The sequence below is a fragment of the Giraffa tippelskirchi genome, chromosome 3 (genome assembly GCF_054371585.1).
Source record: "Giraffa tippelskirchi isolate mGirTip1 chromosome 3, T2T-mGirTip1v1.2.pri, whole genome shotgun sequence".
NCBI classification, from domain to species: Eukaryota; Metazoa; Chordata; class Mammalia; order Artiodactyla; family Giraffidae; genus Giraffa; species Giraffa tippelskirchi.
In genome coordinates, this window is record NC_137277.1 from 94,607,980 (window position 1) to 94,635,215 (window position 27,236).

Genomic DNA, 27,236 nt, shown 5'->3' on the forward strand with positions numbered 1-27,236 from the left:
AGGACAAATAGGGTTGAGGTTTAGGTATGGGGTTCTCACTGTTCCTTCCCCTTCTCTCTTCTCAAAAAAAAGTTTGGCTAATCATGGTGTCCTTGTGGAATAGGAGCAGTGAGTGAGTAAGATATCTACAGGATTGGACCTGAGGACAGACTCTCAGAAGGCAGACACCAAGCATGGTGCAGGAAAATATTCAAGAAGACTCTAAGAGGAATACAGTAAAGCAGAGAGGAAACATGCTTTGGGCTGTGACCAGATGCTACTTGGATCATACAGGGTGAAGACTCCATTATAGAACGGGAGATACCAACTACAGAAGTATCCAGTATGAAGACTGAAGCACCAAAACTGAGTTAGAATGAATCAAACCTCAGTGAAGAGAGAGCAAGGCTGTGGATCACAGCTTCCATGTTGAAGAGGCCCTAGAAGGACCCTCACAAGAAGGAAGGGACTAAGAGAAGAGGAAGATTCCTGAATTAACTGAGTGTAACTCCAAGAGACTAAGAAACTGAAAAGACTTAAGTGAACTAGCAAGGTGACTAACTGGCTTGTGTGAAAATCATAGAAAAAAATTCATTGCTTTCTTTTAGAGTTTTTGTCTCTATTTATGGTTCTTTAGTATTGTATCCACTGTGACATGCAGCCAGCACAAATCTTGTGGAATATTGTTACCATGAAAGTAGATTTGGTGCATGTGTAATTATAGAAATAGAACCAAATTAAGACTGTTACAGGGGAAAATGGAAAGAGAAGGAAGGAAAGAAAGTTCCTATTGCTCTGGCAGCAGAAGCAAAAATGGCCTTCATTATACAATGTTTGACATGAGCATGCTGCTCAATTGTTTAGTTTTTAAAAATATAATTATAGTCATTATAAGAAAGGTTTTTATTTTTGAAGCAATATTTATATGTAGGAGTTTCTTGAAGTCATGCCTCTATACTTTTAAATTATTCAGTATTTATTCTCCTCCTTCCTCTGCCTCCTCCTCTCCTCCTGCCCACCTTCCTTCCCCTCTTCCTCCTTTTGGGAGGTAACCATTGACAGTGATCCTACAGAAACCTATTTCAAGTGAAAGCTGTCATTACTTGCCTCACTGTCAGTACCATGAAATGATATCTTATAAGTTTAAGTTCATTCTCTATAGTTTAAGTTATCACAGGTAAAAAGTTGTGTTTCTTCAAAATACCCAGATTCAGTACCTAAATTTTAATGGCTCAATGTGTGACTGCTTTTCTGGTACAACAATGTCTATCCCCAATTTTTTCCTATTGCATTGTTTAATTCCCTCTTATTTTTGAGGTTCTAAGAAGGGCTAAAACACTCGGCTGTTCTTGTTCAGTCACTCAGTCGTGTCCGACTCTTGCGACCCCGTGGACTGCAGCACACCAGGCTTCCCTGTCCTTCATCATCTCCCAGAGTTTGCTCAAACTTGTGTCCATTGAGTTGGTGATGTCATCCAACCATCGCATCCTCTGTCATCTCCGTCTCCTCCTGCCTTCAGTCTTTCCCAACATCAGGGTCTTTTCTAATGAGTCAGATCTTCACATCAGGTGGCCAAAGTATTGGAGCTTCAGCTTAAGCATAAGTCCTTCAGATGAATATTCAGGACTGATTTCCTTTAGGATTAACTGGTTTGATCCCCTTACTGTCCAAGTGGCTCTCAAGAGTCTTCTCCAACACCACAGTTCAAAAGCATCAATTATTTGGTGCTCAACCTTCTTTATGGTCCAACTCTCACATTCATCCATGACTAGTGGAAAAACCATAACTTTGGCTATACAGAACTTTGTCAGCAAAGTGATGTCTCTGTTTTTTAATAAGCTGCCTAAGTTTGTTATAGCTTTCCTTCCAAGGAGCAAGTGTCTTTTAATTTCATGGCTGCAGTCACCATCTGCAGTGACTTGGAACCCGAAAATAACATGTCACTGTTTCCATTGTTTCCCCATCTATTTGTCATGAACTGATAGGACTGGATGCCATGATCTTCGTTTTTTGAATAGTGAGTTTTAAAGCTAGCTTTTTTACTCTCTTTCACCTGCATCAAGAGGCTCTTTAGTTCCTCTTCACTTTCTGCCATAAGGGTGGTGTCATCTGAATATCTGAGTTTATTGATATTTCTCCCAGCAACCTTGATTCTAGTTTCTGCTTCATCCAGCCCAGGATTTCGCATGATGTACTCTGCATACAAGTTAAATAAGGAGGGTGACAATATAGAGCCTTGATTTACTCCTTTCCCAATTTGGAACCAGTCCATTGTTCCATGTTTGGTTCTAACTGTTGCCTGTTGACCTGCATACAGGTTTCTCAGGAGGCAGGTAAGGTGGTCTGGAACTCCCATCTCTTTAAGAATTTTCCACAGTTTGTTGTGATCCACACATTCAAATGCTCTAGCGTAGTCAGTGAAGCTGAAGTAGATGCATTTCTGGAATTCTCTTGCTTCTTCTATGATCCAAAGGATGTTGGCAATTTGATCTCTGGTTCCTCTGCCTTTTCTAAATCCAGCTTGTAAATCTGGAAGTTCTTGATTCACATACTACTGAAGCCTAGCTTGGAGGATTTTGAGCATTACCTTGCCAGCATGTGAAATGAATGCAATTGTACAGTAGTTTGAACCTTCTTTGGTATTACCCTTCTTTGGCATTGGAATGAAAACAGACCTTTTCCAGTACTGTGGCTACTTTTTAATTTTACCTTTGTGCTGTTTCTTCCTTAGATGGATTTAGCTCCATTCCTTCATTTAATCATTTGACAGTTGAGTGTCTTCCATGTGCCAGACCACAGACTTTTTTACTTTAAATTCTTTAAGAAAGTTAATATTTGAATTCTTTCATTCATGTTACTATTATATTTAGCTAATCAATATCTCTATTATTTGCTTAAGCCCAAAAGTATTTAAATATTTTAATTAATGTTCATAATAATAGTTTCCACATATCAGGCTCCTGATCAGTTTTGAAAGGATGGCCTCTTGCCTGCAGTATGAGCCTTTGAAACTTAGGAAAAGCAGGTACTTAAAATAAAGATATAAATTAGATAATTAAAAAACTGACTTGTATCCATACCACTGAGATAGAAAGTATGACAAGTAAATTAGACTCTACTTGTTGTTCATATACAGGTTGTAATGTGCAAACACTTCAGTTGTGCAGTGTAACAACTTCAGGGGGCCCCACTCATAACAACCATGGTACAAATGAAATTCCTGATATTTTAAAGAATGGTGGAGAGCCTTATTAAATAAATCAACTTTATTGTTTTTATTAAATTGATTGGCTGCAGTAGTTTGGAGACCAGAATATAGTCTGGTCTCATTTACAATATTTGATTCACATAATACCCCAACCTGCATCTAAACATGTGTTCTTACCATTTCCGTAACTAACATCCTGGTTACTTATGGTTCTCTTCACCCTCTCTTCATTCAGATAGTTGAAAATCTGATTGTTCTGTAAGTATGATGTCTCTTTAGAAAACAGAAGACATTACTTATACTTATTTATGATAAATGGCGCTTCCCTTGTAGCTCAGACAGTAAAGGCTCTGCCTGCAATGCAGCAGATGCAGATTCGATCCCGGGGTTGGAAAGATCTCCTGGAGGAGGGCATGGCTACCCTTTCCAGTATTCTTGTCTGGAGGATCCCATGGACAGAGGGGCCTGGTGGGCTACAGTCCATGGGGGTCACAAAGAATTGGACATGACTGAGTGACTAAGCATGCACACATGCATGATAAGGAACAAACTACACCCTAGATTCCTCCTATGCAATACAACCCAAACTGGTCATTTTTGGAAACTAATAATAACAATGACAACCACATTGGAAGCAAGTATTTGAGATAGCATACAGTTAAAGATGCTGTTGTCTGATTACCTATGTACCTATGCTAAAAGGAAAGAATGACTAAGATTGTAGTTTGTGCCTATGTTTTACGTGGTTTGAGAGCTGTTCTTCATATTTTTTGTCCCCTAATAGGAGACAGTACCAGAAGGGGACTTTCGAGTTATGATGTCCTAGTCAACCAGCACACTAGGTCATCTGATAATGGTTGACCTGGCAGGGGTCCAAGGCAGGGGATACTTTGTAGGTATCTTCCTGTCCTCACTCCAGTGATGACTGTGAAGTATGGTGGAGCATTTGTGTATTAGCAAGGAGATGGAGAAGAGAAGTATGAAAAAGGGGAAGGTGAATGAAAATTACTGTTTGAAAAAAAAAAACAGTGTTTAGTGTTCTGAGAAGAATTTTATTTTTCTTCTTTTGAATAAAAAAAAAAAAAACAAAAATGCACATGGCTTGTGGCCTTAAGAAGAGAAGCACAGGAACAAGGCTGCTTTTGTACTCTATTAAGGTTGAGATTAAAGTCCCTACTGATAAACTGAACATTCTTTAAAAGTGACCAGAAGCAAACAGTGTCTGTTTGCTGCTACTTTATTACAAAGACACCACTGAGAATAGCTAAGAATATACTATTTGATCTTTTTAACAGGTTGACCAAATGATTGCAGTTGGCTCTAGTACATGAGATGCTTTCTGCAAATTATTGTTTCTGGTTACAAACCTTTATAATATCTCAGAATGAATTATGTATGTATTTCATGTTTTCTTTTCTGTTATCAGCCTTGATGTTCTCATTTCAAGTTTCACCCTAGCCTCCTAATAATGCAATATTGAGGCCATTCAGACACTAATTATGCCTCCGTGGCTTTTTTGAAATGACTAAATCAGCATCAGTTCTATAATTATCATTAGCAAGTTTGTATCAGTAGCTCACATCACTTGAAAAGCTCAACTTAAATGATTTGTGAATATCCTCATCTAATACATTGAAGACTCTCTATAGATACACACAGGTGCATGCATATTGCTTTATGTAAAATATAAAGTCTGTACATCTATATTGTATGAAATATATATTCAATGCAATATTAAAACATTATTTCCATAGCTTTAAATATTAAACTATACAGAGACACCCAAGATACCTGTGCTTTAAAAGCTTAGTTGTGGTGAGCAGTGTAAGGAAACAGAAAACTATTACTTATACTTAAGGCTAATCTGATGTCTTCCTCATTTTCTGAATGTTCAAATAGGAATCTGGCAAAGATGATTGACAGGAAGAAGTATCCAAATGCAATTCTTCTGTATTTTCATTGTCTCTGTTCTTGAATTATTGATATTGCCAGTAGTCATTTGCCATGAAAACAAATCAAGGTATATATGGTAAGCACTTCCTTGAATGCAACACTTTTATATTTTAAAAAATGTTTACAGTATGCCATTTTTATAATTTAACAAAATGGCAAACTGATGGGAGGAAAGACGACAGCTAAATAAAAGTGTAGTGCAAATTAAAATCTTAATTCTGTGACTAAATGCACAAATGCTGTGTGGAAACATTATGAGGGTGGTGAGAGGGCAGCGAACACCAGCTACTGAGGGAAGGTAGGAAGATTTCTTTGTATTACTTAGAAGGGAAAGACTCACCTTAAACAGGAAAACCTGATAAGAATTGCTGAATTTAGGTCTCTTTAGGAATAGTGGAACACACATCAAAAGCTAAGCCGTTATACTTCCCAGTGACAATCTTTTTTTTTTTTTTTTTCCACACCACCTAATACCAGATCCTTGTTTTGTACAAAAAAACTTGTGCCAGACTGTAGTATTTTATGACCTACATTATTACCCTCTGGGTAGTGAAATGATGGTGCCAAACTAATTATTGCTTTGTCTAATTTTAAATCCAGGTCTATGGAGATTAACAGCTTGCACATTAATTCAAAGCACCAACAGCCCACCTAACCTAATGCTGTTTTAAGTGAATTAAAAATCCTGTTTAGGAAACTTTAATATACTTTAAATGAAGGAAATGTGCATCTATATTTTTATCCAGTATATAAAAACCAAACTCACTTTGCTTATTTTGCTTGCCCAAACATACTCCAGGGAGGAACTTTTCTTATCTTCAGGCATTACTTCCCTTGAAAATGAAATACCTGCTAAGCTAAAAGCAGAGGCTGAGTGGAACTAATTGTAAAGTAGCAGTGGTGATGGTGGGGAGGGGGAAGTGAAATAATGAGAAGAAAGACTATGTTCAGGTTGAGGAAGAAAAACATTCCATTCCAATGTATTGCACCTTTTTATATCTTTGACATTAAATGAATGCCTTTAAACACACTGACATTTTGTAATATTACAAAATGAATGTACAGTATTGAACAATCAATACAGATAGACCATCTATAAAGAAGGCAAGGAAGCATATCACTGAACCCTACAGGAAGGATTGACAGTTTGAGGGACCAGAAAATGATAGTCCATTGCAATAACTTCCCAGCCGGTCTCCCTGTTTCCAGTTCTATTAGCTATATCTTCTTAAAGCAAGTCTCAGACCTCATAAATCTCCTGCTTAAAAACCGACGAGAGCTTCCTGTTACCTACCTACTGCAATGCAAACCTCTCATCCAAGGACTGAATGAAGTTCCTCCATAATGCATTCCCCATTCTCATCCCCATCTTTATTTCCTGCTTTGTGTCTGTGCACAGCAAGGGCTCAACCAAACTAGAGCAGATGCTGTTTCCTGCAAAGGACCACATAGTTTTGTTTCTTGCTGCCTTTGTGAATCCCTATTTCCTCAACACCTCAACTCGTTAACTTCCTCAATAAACGTTTACTCACTAAATGTTTATTGTCACTATTTTAAGCACTGGAGAGAAAAAAACAAAACAAAGATGGAAATCACAATGATGCCTGCCCTCAAGAAGCTTACAATTTAACAGAGGGATCAAATACAAAGATACTTTCAAAATGATGTGATAATGAGAAAAAGAGATACAGAGTCTGAAAAGAGCCCAGGGGAAAGATACTGAAGGGTCCCTAGGAAGGCTGGGAAGCCTCCATTGGAGGAGATAGAGCTCTGAGTGTCTGCAGGGAGTTAGCCCGCAGAAGAGGAGGGCAAACAGGGGGGCTCAATGAAAAGCAAGGCACAGAGGGGACAAATGACACAGTGTATGCAAATGACAAGCAGTTTGTTGTGTAGGAAAATATTGAGACTACAAAGGCCAGGAAAACTGACGTCTCCTTCATGAAAGAACCCATATCTTCTGGACAGAACCCCTTTATGAGTCACTCATTATAGTTCAACATTCACTTTGAGCTATATTTATCTGGGCACATCCATGACATATTAATGTCGGTTTTCTTTTAAATCCTCTGCAACTTTTAGGGCAATGCTTTTAACCACAGTAAGTGTTCAGTATGTACTTTTCCAAAATGAGATTGAGAATCAGGCAGAAGATGTAGCAAATATATGAACAGTGCCACCATTTAAAGAGTGAATGAAAAAAAACATAATCCTCAGGTTATTAGAAGAAAACACTTTTGCAAAACCAAGAAAACATCTCTGGTGAACCCATCATAGGATTTTCCGGTTGTCTCTCCACTGTAGGGTGAGGTCACAGAAGAGATATACAGACCACTCTAACGCCATTTGACAGTACCTGTATTCAAGTGTAATTCTGACAAATTGAGTAATTTCACAAAAATGAGGTCAAGGTCTTCACTTTTTTTTTTTGAGGAGGGGGATAGTGCATAAGAACTTCTTAGTAGTCTCAGTTGAAGTGCAAATGAATATCCTTAAGCTGCAATTTTATGGAAACATTAAAAAATTACTATGTCAGTAATTTGTATTATTGTAAGACACTTCAAATTTTGTGAGCAATATGAAAAAAAATGTGTAGGTCTTGTAAATAGCTACTAAGTCTTGGAATGTTTTTTGAAACATGGTTTGGAAGAAGATATTACTAGTTTAATGTTTTATTAAAATAGTCCTTGAGTTTGAAACTAAAAAGCAGTTTTAAAAGTTGAATTGTGTTGAGCATTTTATAATAAACCATACATTATAGAAACTTGTTTTTCTCTGTAAAGCATCTTGTCACCTTCTTCTCCTTCATCTTCTCTACACTCTATCTACCTTCATCTTTCCCTTATTTTCCTCTCCCATCACATGGGTAAAGCACACCTCTGTGTCTAACCTGGGTCAAATTCTCCTTAGTGCAGTGCAGACAAACATAGGGGCATCTGTAAAATCCCTTCAGTATCACCTTGCTTATTTTCTTACCCTTTACTTTTTTGTTGTTGATACGTGTAGTGAGAATAAGAACAGGGAAAAGTAAAATAATTTTTCCCTTTGAATGATTTTGAGAGGAAAACACACACAGAGAGACACACACGATCCTGAAAGAAAATGGGATACTTTGTGTTTACTTTTCTTCTGATTTTCTTAAAAAGCCCAAGTCAGAATATACTGTGTATTAGAAATTCATCTAAATTTCTACATTTAAAAAGTAAAAGAAAGAGATAAGCAAAGTATATAATACAGTGGGAGAAACAATTAGCCCAAGTTTTCATTGGATTAACTATTTCTTTGACTAGCCAATCAGCTTTCTTTAAAGACTCAATTTCTTATTCTCATGTTACCACAAGAAAAGTTTCATAAAATATAGTATAGAGATAGGTATCAATTATAACCAGAAACTTTAGAATACAACTTTAAAAATATAGCTAGATTACAGTGACTATTAAAATGCTACTTAATTGAATGACATCGTTATAGTTTTATTAACACAAGAAAAACTAAACATTGTGCTAATTTTACAAAAAAAAAAAAAGAAACTTTGGAAAAACAAAGCTTCATAATCCTCTGCAAAACGTAAGAAAAGCAGTCTTTACCCATATATAAGAAGATAGAAAGAAAGCTAGAAATAGTGGGATGATGAACTCCATTATGGATTTTATTCGTTGTGCAAATCCCATATTTTATTACATAAGCCTTTTTTTCCCCTGGGAATATATGTAATTTTGAACACTTTGAAAACTCTATGTAAATATAAGCAATGATCTTTTGAATAGTTTTCATTTCTTTGATTCTAAAGTTAATTATGCTCATTTGTACGGTGAATGATAGATTTTATAATCTGTATTTCAAATGAATATATAAGAGAATTGGAAAAAGTACTACTTATCTATGAATAAACTTCTGCTAACCACACTTTTCCTGCTCCCTTTTAAAAGTAGGGCTTAGTTTACCATAAATACTGAAAATGAATTTAATTTGATCATCAAAACACATTGTTTTTACTCAGTGGTTATTCCATTATTTCTGTTTTATTCAGTGTTTTGGTTTACATGAGGAACTGTAAATCCAGTACTAGGAATTTAGTGTTAAAGGTTGATGAGCTTTGAACTTTTTTTAACAAACAAGGACAGAGCAGTTTTCCTTGAATTGCACAGAGGGCTTGTCATCGGCATTCTCCACATGAGCAATAACTGAAATTATAAATTCTTCACAGTTGTTGTTTAATTCATCTGTACTCAATCCAACAGTGACCCATAGATACTTTTCTACACTTATTTCTTTGTGGTGAAATCCAATGGGCAACTTCTCATAATATCATTTTCAAAGCTATCTTGTAAATATAACTAAAGGGGCTTCAGTGTTCTCTGTTAATCAGAATAAAGTTCTTCTGTTTTATCTTGAAGCCTGTTTTTTTAAAAAATGCACAAAAAGGTCATATCTATTCCAAATAGAGATTTCATTCCCTGGAAATACTTAGTAAGATTTTGAATCAGGTTTTTTTTTTTTTTTTTTTGGTCTTTTAAATTCTGTCATCTGCCTAGATTTAACTAAAATAATTTTTCTTTCTCATTGTGTTAGTTAAATGCATTCATTCAATAGCTATCTGTTTAAAGGTAAGAAAACCACAGAAGGAGAATGAAATTAATTTCGGACTATATATGTGGTATATTTTAAAAGCTGCATTTCATCATCTGGAGAGCTGCAATTTAGTCTATTAAATCTATAACAGTGAGGTGGGGGAAATGTGAATACCGTTTGTTATCAGGAGGGTCAGTCCTAAAAAGTATATTTTCGGTTCCAACCTTCAAAGGTAACATTTTCAGCTTGATGGGCTCCCGGTCGAATATTTAATTCGCCTCTTTCATTCTTAGCTTAGTTGAAATTTAGAGGGCTGATGTCCACCAGGCCAAAGTATAAACTTACCATATATCTATTAAAGTCATATTTAATGAAAACGAAGAGAAATTATTACCCCACTCACTCTCTTTCTCATTACAATTTCTAAAGAACTTTGCCGGGCACATTATCTCATAGACATCATGATCAAATGTTATTGTTTGCTTTATTATCTCAGTTGGATGGTTGGCTAGTCTAGAATGAAATAGGTTGAAGGCAATACTCGCAGCCTAGAAGTCTGAATGAGGTTCCCATTCAAATGATCCTGGTTGTTTGGGGGTGGGGCGGGGTGATTAGTAAACCAACTGAGCTTACCCTGCATAGTAAGCGTCTGGATGCAGCACATTTACATCTAACAAGAGACCCCAGAAAACGTGTGTGTGTTTCTTAAACCTTATGTTCCGAACAAAAGGCTATCTCAGCAACAGACAATCAGCACTGCATCGCTCCCTGGGATGCAGCAACACATTCAACTGCACATTTCATTCTTCTTCAGCTCCCAGCACCACAAAGCCCCTACTCTCTTCCCACTCCTGGGTCCCCAGATTGCTCCCTAGAAGGGGGCTGGGAAAGCTTGGCAGGCTAACGTCTATGCCTGCGCACCAGCCGCCCGCACCAGAGGCCCCCGGGCGCTGCGTTCCCCTGCCCGAGTCGCCTGGGGGAGATAGGGAGGGGAGACGGAGCACGGCAGAGTGGACCGCACACCTAGCCACTTCGGATCTTATTTATTCACAGGGCGGCGGGGGAGGGGAACTGGGTGAATTCGGCTTTTCCCTCCGAAGTTGCCTCCTCTTTTTGCAGATAAAGTCATTCTATGGCTGGTGCTGGGAGCCCCAGGGAGAGTGAGGGTGAGGTCCCGGCTCTCGGGGGCCCGGTCCGGTCCTGTGCGCGGAGTCATGGGGGTGGGGAAGGGGCAAGCGGCTAGGCAGCTGTCGAGAGGGCCTGGGGCGGGCGGGAGTGCGTGCGGGGAGGGGCGGCGGGCCCCAGAGCCGGGGAAGGAGGGCTGGGAGCGCGAGGGCCGGCTGGTCACGCGTGGGAAAGAAAGGCACCCCCGCCACCTTCCCTCCGGAGGTACTGCTCCCCTCTCCCCAGGCTGGGCCGCCCGAGAGTGCGGGCAGGCAGATCTCCGGGTCCCCGCGCGCGTAATCATGACCTCCGGGCCCCCTCCGGGCGGCGCGAGCGCGTCGGCGAGGCTGGGCGGCCGCCGCGGCCCCGGCCGTGTAACATGACCCGAGCGGCCGGCCGGCCAGCGCGGCGCGGCCATTGAGCCCTCCCTGCCCATGAATCTCTGGCGCGTCTCTAGCTCGCTCTCCGCTCGCCTCCCGCCTCCCTTTCTCCCCCTCCAGCTCCGCGGGCTCCGTGCGTCTCTGCCTCTCCCTCTCGGTCCTCCCGCTGCCCGTCTCTCTCCACTGCCCGCCTCTCGCCACTGCCTCCCGTCTTCTCTCCCTCACGGCAGCCTCCGTCTCTTTTCTCCCTCTCTCCTTTGAAAACTGATCTTTGGCTCTTAGTGTGAAAGTGATTTGAATTTGGCTCGGCGGCGCTCTGCGCCTGCGCCCAGCCTCTGGCATGCTGGCTCCTTCCAAGCAGCTGTTTTGGGTTTGAAATTCCAACATGGCAGAGGCTGCAGTCCGTCTTCCCTTCAAAAACTTGGAATGATTTCAAATCATAGGCACCTTCACTTAACCCTAGCTTCCATTCATCAGCAAACACATCGGATCGATGCTACGCTAAGGTATCGGGTTTTCGCTCCGCGAGTTCAGGTAAGAGGAGCTTCGTAGTTTTCTACCATCTGTTTAAATTTGTTTTTGTGGTTGTTTGTTTAATTTTTAAAGAATATAAATACATTCAAGGCCATAATGAAAAGAGATCTTCGAGTTGTGCCTTAAACATTAAATCAAATTTCCACTCGTTTCTATTCTGTACGCCAACCTGCTGTCTAATTTCTCTGTACAAAGTAGCCCTGAAACATTAGAATGCATATTTTTGCTGCTTAATCATTGTAACAATAGTGTGGGATTAAGAGTTCGCGATTGCAAGAATTTCGTTTTCCGATATATTGGGCTTACTTATTACTCTCTTTTTTACTTCAAAAATAAAAAATAAGAAAGCGGAGCCATAGGGTGGGGCTAGACTTTCTTCGGGAACTAACTTCTAAGTAAATAAGAAGTGTAAATAAGAATCTTGCACACACAAAAAGTTAAGGTTAAATTACAATCTCGTGACTGGAGGAACGTGAAAATGTCAGAAGATCGGTTGCAGAAAAATGTAAGCACATCATCTTGGATGGGGTACAGCGTGGTGGGCGTATTGTTGGCAAGGAACGGGAGAGAAAGATGTATAATTTAATGGTATATACAATCCACTGATCCTATTACCGTCCTCCCCGGAGCTCTTGTTAGTTTCAATGGGAGTGAGTGAAATTGACATGGACTTGCATTCCTGGTCATGTGCTTTTTTTCCTTTCTTTCTTCTCCTGTGATCTGAGATCCCCTTTTTGTTGATGTTGCTTTCCCCCTTAATTATATGCATGTAGGTTAAATGAATACCTGACGAAAGGGCCCACGTTTCAAGGCAGTGACATTTGATAGCTGAGAGGAAAAGTGACTTTAATGAAAAGCAACCTTTGGAATTCCTGCTTGTGAGAAATCCAATTCAGCTTTTTGTGCTGCCAGCAAGAAATGATCAGTAGCACCAGTGTTTATGGTATGTCAGTTTTGGAATTTACTTCCTTTGCATCTAAATAGGAAAGACAAATTAAATAATATGATAAAACCATTGGAGACTCTGCTTGGGAAGCAGTTGTTCATGATATATAATTCCTTTATATATATATATGTATATTTTAACCTGTTAAAATGCTTGTTTGCTTTTGCTATCACTTGTTTGTATGTTTCAGTTTTTGATTAATAAATTACTGGAGTCCACCTTTATCAGTTTTAGCTGTAATCCCAAAGTTGCATGTTACTAGTAATGCGCTATGTAACCGCTGAAGTCAAATGGTATGTAAATTAGTTAAACTCAGTATGGGGTTTTTTGGGGGGAGGGGGCTGGGTGGAGAGGGGCGAGGGTGGGAGTATGGGGAAAGACTCCTTGCTAGTGAAAGTATATATACATATATATATATATATGTACACACACAGAAGTGGATGAACATTTTTTTCTCAATCTATTAATGCAATTTGACTTTGCTCTCTCGATGATTGCACTTTGTAGAGTAATCAGTTCTTCTGAGTGTGGTTTTTTTGGGGGGGAGTGAGTGAGTGAAAGGATATCTTTTACATGAAAATAAAAAAATGTGTTTTGATTGCTTAGAGTCCATACTGCCTTTTAAAGAATAGTGGTAGGTTTTTAGTTTTTATTTTTTTCCTTGCCATTCACTTGTCTGCCTGTCAGCGCTTTTTACTTTTAACCTGTGACAGAATTAAATAAGCAGGCACTGAAATTGACTTTGTTTGAAATCTCTCTTTCTTTACCAAAAAAAAAAAAGTCAGATAAATGGAGTGAGAGGGGGTTTTCAATAGCTCTTGTGACTGTGTGTATACTTTGTGATATTCAATTAAGACTAGAAAGAAACAACAACAAGATGTTAAAAAGTATTTTGCATAACCAAAGGATATGTCCACTTAAAAATGTTTTTTTGTTTTTTGTTTTTGTTACATATACCCCCACCACCATGCATTCACCCTGAAAAAGAGAAAGAAGGAAAGTGAGAGTATGAAATAAAGAAAAAGCAGTGGGGCAAAGCTGCCAGGGGTCTGTAATGTGGCCGTGGTTACTGCTTTCTCATAACACAAATGTGAATACAAGGAAAGGGACTACAAGAGCCGATGTGCGACAGGCACTTCTGGTTGGACTCTGGTGACTGTTGAGCTAAACACACACCGCTCTTACATGATAGGAAGGATTTGATTGAATTTTGCATTTGGAACTTGTTGACTTTGAAGCGATCAATAAGAAGACTGTTTATTTTAGATGCACGTAATTTGCCCTGAGAAATGTTTTAAGGAGGAAAGAGCACAGCTTTTTTCCCCCGGAGCTGTTGGAGCGAATGGGATTGCCAGATGGGCGATTTCCCTCTGTGATGTTAAAGCTGTAATATATATTCAGAGCAGATTGGGCTGCTGCCTGTGATGAGGAGGATATTACATTTATAAATTTTAAATCGGAGCTCGGACAGTGTGCTGAGAGCAGAAATTGGATGGTTTGACTGTTCACTGTATTGATACTTAAATGTGATTTCTGGGTAGTAGTAATAATAATTATTACAGTAATATGTAAAAAACACGTTGGGGTAGGCAGTCATATAATTCATGACATTTAACAGCAGATTTAAATATATAAATTGCCCCCCCGTCTCTGCTTACTATTAAATAATAGTCACATCATTTATTTCCCTGTGTGTTTAAATGCCCGGCGTGCAAATGATGTTCATTCAGGAAGCTTGTTATCATATACTAGAATTCTGCGGAGGAAAAGTTTATATGTAATCTATAAAGTAGACACTTGTGCATATGTATAGAGTGGCATCAGTGGTTCCTATTTTGTAATTCTGTTACTTTGATTATTTTTAGATTTTGTTTGTCTCAAATGTGTGGCCTAAAGGAACCAGAGCTACAAACCTAAAAGGCTGGAAAGTGGGCAAGTGCTCACACTCTGGCAGCTCTGCTGTTGCAAATTAAAAGTGTGTTGTGGTCAGGAAATGAAAGCTACAATGTCTCTTTTGAACAAGTCGTTTATCAAGAGAAACATCTATCAGGGACTGCCTTGTCACATTGATCCTCTAAAAGTTAGGTCCGAGGTGGAAGCTGCTTTGATGTTTTTGATCCTAAATTTAATACAACAGAAGAAAAGCAAGGATATTTTGACCAGGATAGATTAAAAAAATGTTTCCTGGAACCAACAAGATCTATTTATTAGTATTGTACTATGTGTGAAGTTTTTTGGATGTAACAGTTGAAAAGGTTGAAGAGGAAACCCCAGCCTTTTTAAATTGACCGTTGTACATATTTATAGTACAGTCAGTTTTGGCTGGCTTCTTGGTTCATATGGACATTTTGAAAGTGATTGTTTTAAAGGGAAAATTATTTTGAAAGTGTTGTGGAACAATATATAGAGAATTAGAGTTTTCATGCATTCAGGTTTTAGAGTGGCTCTCTTCCCTTCATCTTCTCTTTTAGTCCTTATTTCTATTTCCCCTCTTCATTTCATGTGTGACATACTAGCTTTTAGTGGAGAAAGAAACAAGTTTTTTCTATTAAAATCATTTCCCAAAACATGCTTGCTCATATCATCTTTATTGTTTATTAATTGTGCATGTGGATCATTGGCAATATAAACTGCAGGGACTCACAAGTCTTTCATAATTTCAGCTTAAATTAAAAATATAGGTAGGTAACATTAAATATGCCATGTATCTTTGAATACTGAATATGTTGCATGCATTATTCAAATTTTAAATGGTATTATTGAAAAATGACCAACTTTCAAAAACATTTTTTTTTTTTAGTGAAAGCTGTTAAAAGCAGCCTGTTTCATATTTGGAGGTAATGATGAAAGTGTTCCTTCTTTGGAATAGACTTTTGGATACTTGTCTTTTACTGCTGGTGGCTATTTGCTATTTCATATGGGTCTATCAACAACTAGATTGTGGTGGGAGTTTGGGGAAGTGTAATACTTGCTAATTAATCATGTCTGAAATGAAAGAATCATAGCAGGGTAATAAAAATCTCATTGTTGTTTTCCTGGAAGAGGGTAAGACTTCTGTTTGGAAGCTGTATGTGTGAGTTGACTTGCTTTTTTCTTCTCCTAAAAAGACAGTTTATAGGGGCTCTTGAGAACCATCTTTTGAAACAGGAAACCATCTTTTGAAACCAGAATATTTTTCTTTTTCCTGAATGCACTGAATCAGTGAAATTTGTAAAAATATCTGTGATACCTTCTGAGTGAAAACATAGAGGTTTTTTTCCGCAGTTCTGTGAAAGACTGCTGCAACTGAGTTTCCAAGTGCTTTTTCTCCCATACATAGAACATCTTTTTTGTTGTTTTTATTCATGTTAGGCAGGAACTTTGGAGGCAGGTACTTCTGATAGGCATACAAGAGAGCAAAATTTTTGTTAATTACTTTTAGTTAGTCCAAGAGTATGACCAGGGGGAGAAAGGGGACAGTACTTCCAGGAATCTAGAGGCAGTCTGTATTATAACTTGATGTTTCTAAGATAGTTTAAAATATTAGCCACCTGAAAAATAGATGAGTAATATAATTATAAGTACATTATTTTTTGCCTGAGTCTTGCGATGGCACATTTTAGGATTTAATATTTTGCTTAGTTTATGCATGGTGACAGATTCTGAAAGTTTAAGTGTCTGCAATATTTTTCAGAATTTTCATCTCAAGGTGAAAGACGGCTATGCTGTTTTTGTCTGTGAGTGTTTGGATGTCTTGAATGATTGCCTAATTAAGTAATCAGTTTTAATGGTCCAAAATCAGCAGAATTGCAAGGTGTATTTGAAACAATTGCAGGCTTTTATGTTTTGTACTTTCTAATTTGTTCCTAGAACCTTAGTTTGCTAAAAATGTATGCTGTTTTGCCTTTGATATTCTTGAGCACAAATTTCACATACTTTTGTAAAGTATATTTATTTTTGTAGAACTAGTCATTTTAATTACCAGGAATTTAAATTGATTTGTAAATTTTTGATGGGGAGAAATTGTTCTGCAGACATTTGTGTGAAATACTGACCTATAGTACTGATTGATAAGATGTGATTGATCAGCATATTTGCTTTTTTATCTTTGGCCACTGATAAACTAGAATAAACAAATGGCACAGAAAGCAATGTAATTGTTTCCTTTCAATGAAAAAACTTAATATAATTGCTTCTTTGGAGATATATAAAAGTTATTGTTTTATTAAGATCAATTAAACTTAGAAATTATTTTGGGGTACTACTTGGAAGACTTCAAGTCCAAAAATTATTCCACCTTTAATTTAACTCTTTCTCTCTCTCACACACACACACCCCAGATTATAGCTAATTTTTTAAAAAACTTACTAAAAATGAAAGACTTTTTGAAAGACTATCAATAAATGCCTGTTTAGAAAGTGCTTTTCATGGTTGGGTTTTGTAATTTTCTTCCTTTTTTTTGCCTAAGCTTGAATTTTTATCAAGTTTCTCATTTAAATTACGGTAGAAATTTCAAGCCTAGATGCTTTATATGATTGCTGATTACTGAACCTTTTGATATTTTTGATGTTATCATTTAAATGGCAGTTGTACTTGAGGGGCACTTACTACAAGAAATGCACATAGTGGAAATAAAAGGTAGGTAAGAATACGTTAAAAATAAATTGTACTGATAAGTCTGAAGCAAAATCAAAAGCGGGTGGGCATGCAAAGTTTCCTCAGGGCAGCAATACAGATGCCCACTCAGGAGCTCTGTGTCAGCCCCGCATACGAGCGCTGTACCTGTTGACGACAGTCTTAGTTAAGATACTGAGGCGGCAGAAAAGATAGGTGACCAGAAACCATTAGCCTGAGATAGCATATGGCTCTTTATGTTAATAATATTTATGTACTTTATGCTGCAAATCTACTTGTCTTGTTATTCGAATATTGACACTATGCTTCACATTGCATATGGTGGGCTGTGGTTTCAGAGTACATTAGAAGCAGTGAATTCAAAGGAGAATTTTAATGCAGATATATTTGTGTGGAATATATGTATAAATGGATGAGTTTGCTTGTATTTGAGCTACTGTGACTTTCACAAAGCATTTACAGCATTACTGCTTCCAGTCATTTTTGAAACTGATACATCTTGAAAGTAGAAATGAATGATTTATTATATGAAGACCCAAGGATAAAACTTTTTTAACCCTGCAACCTGGCTTAAGTATTTGTAACTTTTATGTTAGGAAATCTTTCTTACAAAGTATTTTTTTAGGTAAGATTGGAAAGTTTGCTTCCTGTTAGGATTTAGTTCTTTTCATGGGAGTACTAGTGATGCATAACTTACAGAATGTATTTTCTTATCATAGAATACATCATGTAAAATACTTAAAATGTTTTCTTTTCACCAATATCTTATTGTTGAGAATATCTTTTACTCAGTTGCTTGCTTATGAACTTATATTTCTGCTGGCAGTTTATATATTCAACTTGTGAATATATTGCTGGCAGGAGAGCAGAAACTGAATTTTACTTTATCCACCAAAAATCTAGTATTTGTGCCCCCACCATCTAATATTTATGTCATGCCAATTTTATGCTTTTTAAGCAACTGACAATTGATTAAATGCCATATACTTAGGACAGTAAACTCATCTGAGAATGAGTGACCTCTCCTTTCATGCTTTGGTTTTAGGAAATGTTATTCATGGAAACAGTAACATTCAAAATAATAATTTTAAAGCAGTATAATGTAAAGTCGGGGGTTTCTAGATGTTGCTATAAACTTTTTGCAATTCTTCTGATTTATTATCCTTACCGTCAACACATATTGTCACCTTCACCTCGGGCTGGCTACATAATTTCTTGGCTTGGTGCAAAATTGAAATGGGGGGCACCTTGTTCAAAAATTATTAAGAATTCAAGACAGCAACAGCAGAACATTAAACCAAGCGCAGAGCCCTTCTGTGTGGGGAACCTATGGGCCTACCCAGGTCACAGTTCAATGAAGCAGGCCCTGCCTTCATTACCCACAAACTTTGTGGAAGTCACTGGGTTTCCTACATGGTGACTGACCAGTCCACCGTGATTCCACGTGCCCCTGCCTAAATGCTAGTGGTTGTTAAGAGCCTTGATGGGAAAATGGACCACTAGGTATCTTCTGTTCTTTCTATACATGAAATGGTGACTGAAATATTTGCCCTTATCTTATGTTGCCTTTTGCCTGATGTGTTCCCATGTATCACTGAAATTTTTGTGCAGATATTCTTAAAAGCAATCCTGTTTTGTAATTGTCTGCAGACAGGTACACACTAAAATGTGTATTCCCCAGGCATGAAATGTTTAGGGTGGGAGGATTTCAGTAAGATTTGAAATAAGAGCCTGTGAGTTTCTCTGTTGCTTTGTACCACCGTGACCCCACCCGTGTTTCAAGTGCAAGTGAAATAAGTATTTTTAATGTAGAATTCTAAATTATCTAAAAATATAGAAAACTCTGACCATTGAGAAATAAAAGCACAGCTTATTAAGTAAGGGAAAAGGGGCAAACATAAAAATAATTACCTTGTTATAGTGGCAGCATTATTGATGTTTTGACATTAGGAAGTGGTATTGTAGCTGTATAAACATGTGGTGACATGTGTTAAAGCTGTGTTAAAGATGAAAAGTAACTCTTTCATGCAGTGATATTAACTTTGCAGGATGTTATATTGAAATTGTAAACTTCATTTCTGAACTTAAACAGGAGCAGTCCCCTTCCCCCTGAAAAATGTAGTCACCATCTTTGACTTCTTTCCCCACTGGTTTGAACAGTCTTAAGTTGATGGGTAGATTAAACGTTTATATTGTTGCTTCCCAAGATACTTCTCAATGAGATCAAGCCTCATATTGAGATCCCTAAAACTAAATTTTGAAGTCACCGACTCTTTCAGATACGATGGAATGTCCAGCAAGTAATGGATCTGAGTGCACTTGAAGTTGCACCATTTATTTTCAAAAGATATTTCCCACATCAGATGCCTCTGCCAAGAAGAAAAATATCAAAGAGCTCAGAAAAGTAACTATTCTTTTATATAATCCAAGACTGGTGGTGGGGTGGGGAGGAGGGCTTTAAAAGTATTTCTGAAGAAGGAAAAAACTGAACTTATTTTGAATGCCTTGTTAGACTTGGTGGAGAGAAATACTATATGTGAGATATTCTAGAAAGAAAAATCTTTGCCCTGTGTAATAACAAGGCATGCTCTCTCAGTTGACATGTACTTTAATGGAAAGAGACTTGGAAATAGCTATTATAACAGTGTCCCATTTAATTATAAAGTCACCCTACAGTTTAGGAATTTTTTGCATTAGAGGCATTGTAAACCTGAATTTTTTAAATAAGTGGTGAGTCAGAATGCATATATTCTGTGTTGAATAACCTATCTACAAAATCAGTAGTCTAATTTAATTTGGGAACCTTCTTTTCCCACCTTAGTCCTATCCTTTAATATATTGTGTTTTCATATTAAATGTCTAGCTTTAAAATAGATTGAACTAGGAATCTGGGTAAATATGTGGCAATATTAGTGCATTCTTATGCCAAAAATAGCTGTTTATTTCCTTTCTAGTCACTTCTTCCTTTTCATTTCAAATTGAAGTTAAGATTCTAAACTCTCTTAGATCATATATCTCAATGATGGTAAATTATAAATCTTAATTAGGTATGATTCACTGATTTCAATTTTACAAGATAATTATTCTGAGTAGGAGAAAAGATTTCTTCAATATTGAAGGCATTTTCATCACAATACCCATTTAAGATCAGACAAATGCCATTAAATAAACAGAGTCCTATTAGTCTTTAAAGCTTAACATGTAATACTTTTGAATTTAAATATATGAAGCAATAAGTATATGGATAGGACAGCCTTCCTATTTGCACACTTTGAGTGCTTACGATAAATTTTACTACCAGAATTTACATGAATCTAAAATAATCATTTCAGTAAAAATTACAGTTTTGATTATCTAAATGGAAGATGCTCTTGTGCATGTGTGCAGATCCATTTCTTTGTGATGGTACTGATGTCAGGGAAATGCTTTTGGTATTTCTTTATGAGTAATTAGGTTAACGGGGTTAGTTGGCAAATGTATCCTTTCCTGGAAAATGAAAAATTACATTCAAGCAGAGGTAAAAGAGTAGAACATAATCATGACTTTAAGTACTTAAAAAGATATTTTATGAGTCATTTTTAAAGAATAATACTCAATATGTAACTTGTTAAGAATAGCCATTTTTACTTTTTAGAGCACATCTGTATTAAAACTGACTTTCCGTTCATGAGTCACAAATCTGGAGTCAATTTTAGGCCCAACTTATAAAAGATGTGGATCTAATCCCCCACACCCCCTTGCTGTGGTATCCTGCTCCTATAGTGTTGGTATAAAGTTCTTTACAGAGAGATTTTCACTTGAATTATTCAGATAATTAGGCAACATTTTTGAGGGGAACACTAATGCGACCCACAGGTAGGCACCGGGATCCCGCATGGCCTGAGTCCTTGTCTGACAGACTAGAAGAAGGAATTTTGTATGCCTTTATGAACAGTGCTTGTTCTTCCTGTGGGAAGATTTTAAGTGTACTAAGTATATGATGTATTCCCTAATTAGAAAAATGTGTTTTATGTAATTCTAAGAACTAATCAACTAATTTATTTACGGATTGTAAGATAGTAGGACTAAATGTTATTCAGAAATAGATATTTAAACTGAGTAGTATCTTTCTAGAAAGAAAAAAAAATCCACCTATCTGCAAATCCCTTTTGGAATTTATGGACTTTTGTTTGTTTTTACTTTGTTTTATGCGTTTGTTCGTTTTTTTTTGTTTTTCCTACTATGGGTGAAATGTCTATCAATAGTATTTAAGGAATAAAATTATTAGGAAAAGAATCTAATATTGGAAGTTCTTTGTTATGCTATGTTCTTTTAATAATGAGTACATACAATGCATTATTGCTTGTTTGTTAGTTTGTTTTTGATTTGTGTCTTGTTTTATGTTGTTGTAGCATCAAAGTAAAAAGATCTTACAGGAAACTATTTTGTATCGTTTATTTTTAAAAATACCCAATGAGAATAGTACAACCTGTGGTATAGGTTTGTTTATAATGATGAGCAAAAATCCCCAGTTTTACCCTAATATAATTCTATTTCCTTGAAATCTACAATATCAAAATGCCATTACTACTAACTACAATCTAGGAGGTATTGATGATATACAGTTGTAATGCACATGTGTCCCTAGATTCATATTTTTAAAATATTTTTCTATAAATTCTAATAGCCAGTTTTGCAGGTGTCCTTGTGCTTGGGGCCAGTGGGGGAGTGGATTTTCTGTTTTGCTATTTGCAAACTCAACAGAAACCTTACTATCTCATCCATCCTCCTGCTCCTGGAATTCATTCTTACCCATACCTATGTTTTGAAAGGCTGAGGCCTTTTCTCTCTCTCTCTCTTTTTTTTTTAAAGTATTTCTCTGTAGGGCTGTTTATTTATTACCTGATCATCTGGAAAATCAAATTTCACTTGAGCCACTGGAATATGATATTTAGATCATGAAGACGTAGCTTGAATTACTTAAGAAGGTATTGGGCTGTGTACTAGTAGTGAAGTGTGGCAGCATTTTTTGATGTGGACAAAGAGTAAAAGACTGCTTGTAGAAATGAGGAAATAGCTAAAGGCAAAAGAAATTAGGGAAGTTATTAAGGAAGCTAAGGATAAGGACTGTTTTCATGTGGCTGTTGCTAAAAGTGATGTTGGCAATTAAAAAAAATCAAATCTGATATAATTATCTGAGAAAGCATTATTTATTAGGAATTAGCACATTAATTAGCACACAGTATAATAATCTAAACAAATTATATTCTCCTTTTTTAAAATGGCAGGTTCTGTACCAAATTTTGGATATACATGATTTTTAATCACCCAAATTAAAAGAACTGTCCCCCCCTTTTCTTTCTTTTAATTTGAAAAAAGTGTAAAAAGTACACATGCCTTTAAAGATGGTTCATATTACTCTTAGATTCCTTTTTCTCCTTCACATACTCAATTAGGTTATACCTCAAATGAAGCTATAGAAGAAAATCTACTGAGGATTGGGATATATCTTTTTTTGTCTTCTTTTGGGAAATAATTGCATTTATTTTCATTATAGGAGTTGAAATCATTAAAGTAGATAGCTATGATTTAATTTGATGTGAGCAAAGTTTGAGGATAAGTTTTATATCTACCCTGTAAATACTAGCTGTACCTTAATGACCAAAAACAAAACAAACAAAACTTGCCAAAGCCCCATCTCAGACCAGTTAAAAAGGGATTCAGGGGGATGGCCAATTTCTTTTTCTTTTTCTACCCCAGTGTTTCTAGTGTGAAGTTAGAATTGAGAATCACTTCTCTGAACCAAATATTTATATATTGCATGAGCTCTTAAACTTCTTGTTTTAAGTTTTAATTTTAAAAATTTCATTTTTCCCAGTTTGAAGTCATAAAAATAGATCTACTTAGAATGACTGTATTAATGATTCATACTAGAGGTAGTTCACTCTGACTAAAATTCAACAACAGTCTATGAAGAATCTTAAGAACATTGTAAGAGTACCTCTGAAAAGTGAAAATGATGACATCAGCAGATACCTACAGCCTATTGTACCTTGGGTAAGTCCTTCAGCCTCTCTGAATCTCAGTTATTGATTATATAAAAGGAGAGTTGATCCAATGACTCAAGGTTTTTTTCCAGTTCCATTTAATCCACGATCCTTGGTCATCGACTAGTAAGTTTGAGTCACTTGAATCTTGATTGGTGGCCCACCAGCAGCAGAATGAAAAGATTTTTTTGTTTCTGTTTAAGAAACTCTAGATATTGCCTTGGAAATAATGAAGGAAGTTCAAGGACCATTTATCACTTTGTTAAGCCCTTTAGGAGGGATGGTAACCATTCATTAAATATGCTTACTAATTGGTTACAAGCAAATGTGTCAGCAATTCTAAGCTGATGAGTGTTAGTTAGCCAGTGCTTTTTTCCTGTAAGATATATAAATAGACTAACAAGAAGGTTAACTTAAGCAGCAATAGACTGAGGGGCTTCAAATCTCTTAAAAAATATGTCAAAATTATAGATCAGTATGAAAGTTGAATGTTTATCAAACTGGAAGCAACTCCATCTTTTCTCTATTTATCCCTAACTAATCTTTGTTCATCTTCTTTTTACTCCCTGGAATGTTCTTCTCCTCCACCAGTTGAAAACCTACCAGGACTTTGACATCTAGCTCAAATGTTGCATCACCTATGAAAACTTCTTGAGCCACCCTAATCAGGATCCATTTGACATCTGCTTGATATGCTCTAAGCACTTAAAAAAAAAATCTCCTTTCAGTCATTTGCCATGTTTCTTCCTTTGTAGATTGCTGTGCATTTGTGTTTCTTGATTGTGAAATTGTAAACTCCTTGAGAGCAGAACACATCTAATTCACTTTTTTATTTTTAATCTCCTCAACATGTGTGTACAGTGCAGAACCTATAATAGGTGTTCAATAAATATTTGGTGAAATGAATTGATAAAGACTGTCACTTGGTTCATCTTTTATTAATCTTATTTGAAAAAATTGGAAGATGCTTTTTAAAGTACTTAAAAACAGATCTATTAAAATTGTGTATTTCATTAAAACTGAAATTTCTATATTCTTTAATCACTAAAGAAAGACTTTATAGTCTTATAATTCTGAAAAATAGTTTTATAATTATATACACAAAAAAGAGCTTATAGTCATTTGTTCTGTTTTCATATCTCTGGATACGAGAGCGTTAAAGCTATTTTATAAAAACAGAACATTATAATGATATGTAATAAAAATCTGCAACCTGTTTCAATTATAGGCAGTAACACATGACTTCAAATCACTATGCTTTAAATATTTTTCCTTTTGTGTTTGTAGTCAGAAAAATTTGAGGGTATCGAATCATAAAATATTAGGCACGGGGACTTCCAAATCAACTTCTTGCCAACACAGGGTTGATTGGCACTTGGTTATTCAGCCTTTGGTTGAACATGGGAAATCAGTACCTCCTAAGGCCTTTCTTTCTATTTTGTCCTTTCTCGAATAAATAGGCATTGTGCAGATATGTGCCTGGCAGTACTCAAAACAGATTTCCTTGGGAACATGATGGTATTTAGGGTGCTAGGATATGCAAACTAGCTGATTTACATTTGATATGATTACTTTCACTGATGCTGTAGTTTGTAAATGCCTTTGATTAACACTTTAATTGACATACTTTTGTTTCATATTTAGTGTCTGACACTAGTCATTTATTTTGTACTAAATACTGGGCAGTAAACAATTTAGCTGGGGTTACCCCAGTGACCCTGTCTTCTAGTGGTTCAAATGTATCACCCGCTTAGTTTGTGTATTTGTGGAAGGGTCAGTTTATTTCTTAAACCTGCCACTAATGTTACAACATATAGCATTACAAAATTTTCTAAGGGAAATCCAATTTGAGCAAATGTTGAAATTGTAATATGTTAGTCAACAGGATTTTACAAAGTCTCTCTTTTGTATTTGTGTATTTGAACCTAAAGAGAGATGTACCAAAGAAAAGTACTTGTTCACATTGCTTCATGAAAGAACTCAGAAACAACAAAGGCTCTATTGTCATTCTTCTAAAAATACAATTTTACTAAGGAAACCTATAACCTTTAGTGAAAGCTCACTGGTTTTCCTCTAATTTGGACTCTTCAAATCTGAAAAGTTCTAGATGCTATCTTACCACTTAATATTGAAATCTAGGTTGATCTCATACACTCCATGTAAGAGAAAATATCTCCAGTGCTGATTGTTGAACCTGAATTATTACAAAGATACACTGTTAAGTGAGCCACAGGGAACAAGTGTTGTTTATTCAATTGCATTAAAACAACTGCACCTTCAACAAAGAACTTCAATAATAAAGAAGTATAGTACATTAGAAGTAGAATAATAAAGATGGTGAAACAGTAGGTTAAAAGTAGCAAGAGTGTTTTTGCAGTTTGACTGCAATAATCTTTTTAGTTCCTTTAGTTAAATTAGCTTTTCTGGAAACCAGTAATCTTCAAGCAAGTTAAAATTGCTTACCTATAAATTGAAATCCATAAGGTTGAGAGTAACGACTATGAATTATAAAACCTTTATGATGGTGGCTTGCCAACAACCAAACTAAATCAAGGGAGGATTTAAAAGACAAAGGCTTAAAATTCTGCCTGATTAAAATCAGGAAGTTGGGGGATTTTAAACTAAATAAGAAATATCCATGCAGATTCTTCACATCTAAAATGTCAGCCATGTTTCCTTTAGTCTTCTCATAGAAAAAAAAGGGTGATTCCCCAGAGAGGGTAGTAATGTATGTTGATGGTCACTAAATATGAGCCATGGTTAAAAGTCACGGTCAATAGTTTCTTTTGTTGCTATTCATTTTTTTTTTCTTGCCCTCATAAGCATAACTGCCAGCTGTTAATCATTGAATTTTTTGTTAGATCTACACATGGCAATTCTTGAAGAATGTGAAGCTGTAATTGTCCTCTTGGCTTAAAATCGGAAATAAAATTATTTCAGGTGACTACAGCTCTGTGCCTGTGTGAGTATTCAGAAGAGAAACCTATGAAAGAGTTGACAGCATTGATAGCTCTTTCATTCCGAATGGCCCAGTTAGTAGCGCCATACAGATACCATCTAAGTGAGCCAATTTAAATCTCTCCAAATTCTTAACTAAGTGGCCCAGGTCTATCTGAGACGTGGTACTTACTTGTCCCTTAGGTGATCAATTCTGGCATGATATTCAGTAAACAAGATTTATGAGGAATTAGTTAAAACTGAAGTTGAAATTGGGTATTAAAGTATATAGTTCACCCTAAATTGACTTGGATATATTTGTCAGACATGCATGAAAAGAATTTTTAAAATAGATTCTTTGCATTAGAATAAAGACTAATCACAAATAAGCCAGTTAAAATTTGCTTGCCTGATATGATTGTTTTCCTTGAAGGACTGACCACACCTTCTTTTAACATTCCCCTCTTTGTCCAGGGTTTAGTTTCATCATGCACATGTCCTTGAAGAAATGTAGCATCTTTCACAAGATTTTGTACAAGTGAAATCAGATACCAGTTTTTATTGCAGAACCGAGCCTACAAATGTTTCTCTTTAAAGACATTTTTAATAGAAACAGTAAGGTATAAATCATTTAAGCAATTACCTGGACATTGTGGAAATGGGGCTTGGCTTGTTCTGCAGCCCCAGATGTTTCCAGATTCCAGTAATAACTCGGCCCAGATATTTACAGCTTAATTTTCTGTGCGTGTACACTTGTCCACAAATGGCTCCTACTTCCCATTTTCTGTTGGACAACTGGGCCACTTAGAGGTACAGAAAGTGATTTCAGCGTGGGTGATGACAAACATTAATGGTTATAATAAGTTGCTTCTAGAAACTTTGATCACTTAAAAAAATAGGCTAATTCTTAGAGGATTTTATTCTAA

General features: G+C 36.5%; 1 protein-coding gene and 1 long non-coding RNA gene across 5 annotated transcripts in view; both read left to right on the forward strand.

Moving 5' to 3' along the window:
• Positions 1–10,742: 10,742 nt before the first annotated feature.
• Positions 10,743–27,236, forward strand: part of FIGN (fidgetin, microtubule severing factor) — a 129,091-nt gene continuing 112,597 nt past the window's right edge. For 2 of the 4 annotated variants that reach the window (XM_081584820.1, XM_081584818.1), the window contains exons 1-2: positions 11,622–11,787; positions 12,561–12,730. Coding sequence is in view for 3 of the 4 variants with exons in the window: in XM_081584818.1 (XP_081440944.1) it covers positions 12,706–12,730 (25 nt within the window). In the remaining variant the exon portion in view is untranslated. Of the gene's footprint in view, positions 10,876–10,974; positions 11,099–11,621; positions 11,788–12,560; positions 12,731–27,236 lie in introns of those variants that run through there. The other 2 variants (XM_081584817.1, XM_081584816.1) reach the window with 2 other exon arrangements.
• Positions 21,194–24,287, forward strand: LOC145543401 (uncharacterized). Its single transcript, XR_014080696.1, has 2 exons — positions 21,194–23,383; positions 23,965–24,287. It is a non-coding gene; the product is annotated as an uncharacterized LOC145543401 (long non-coding RNA).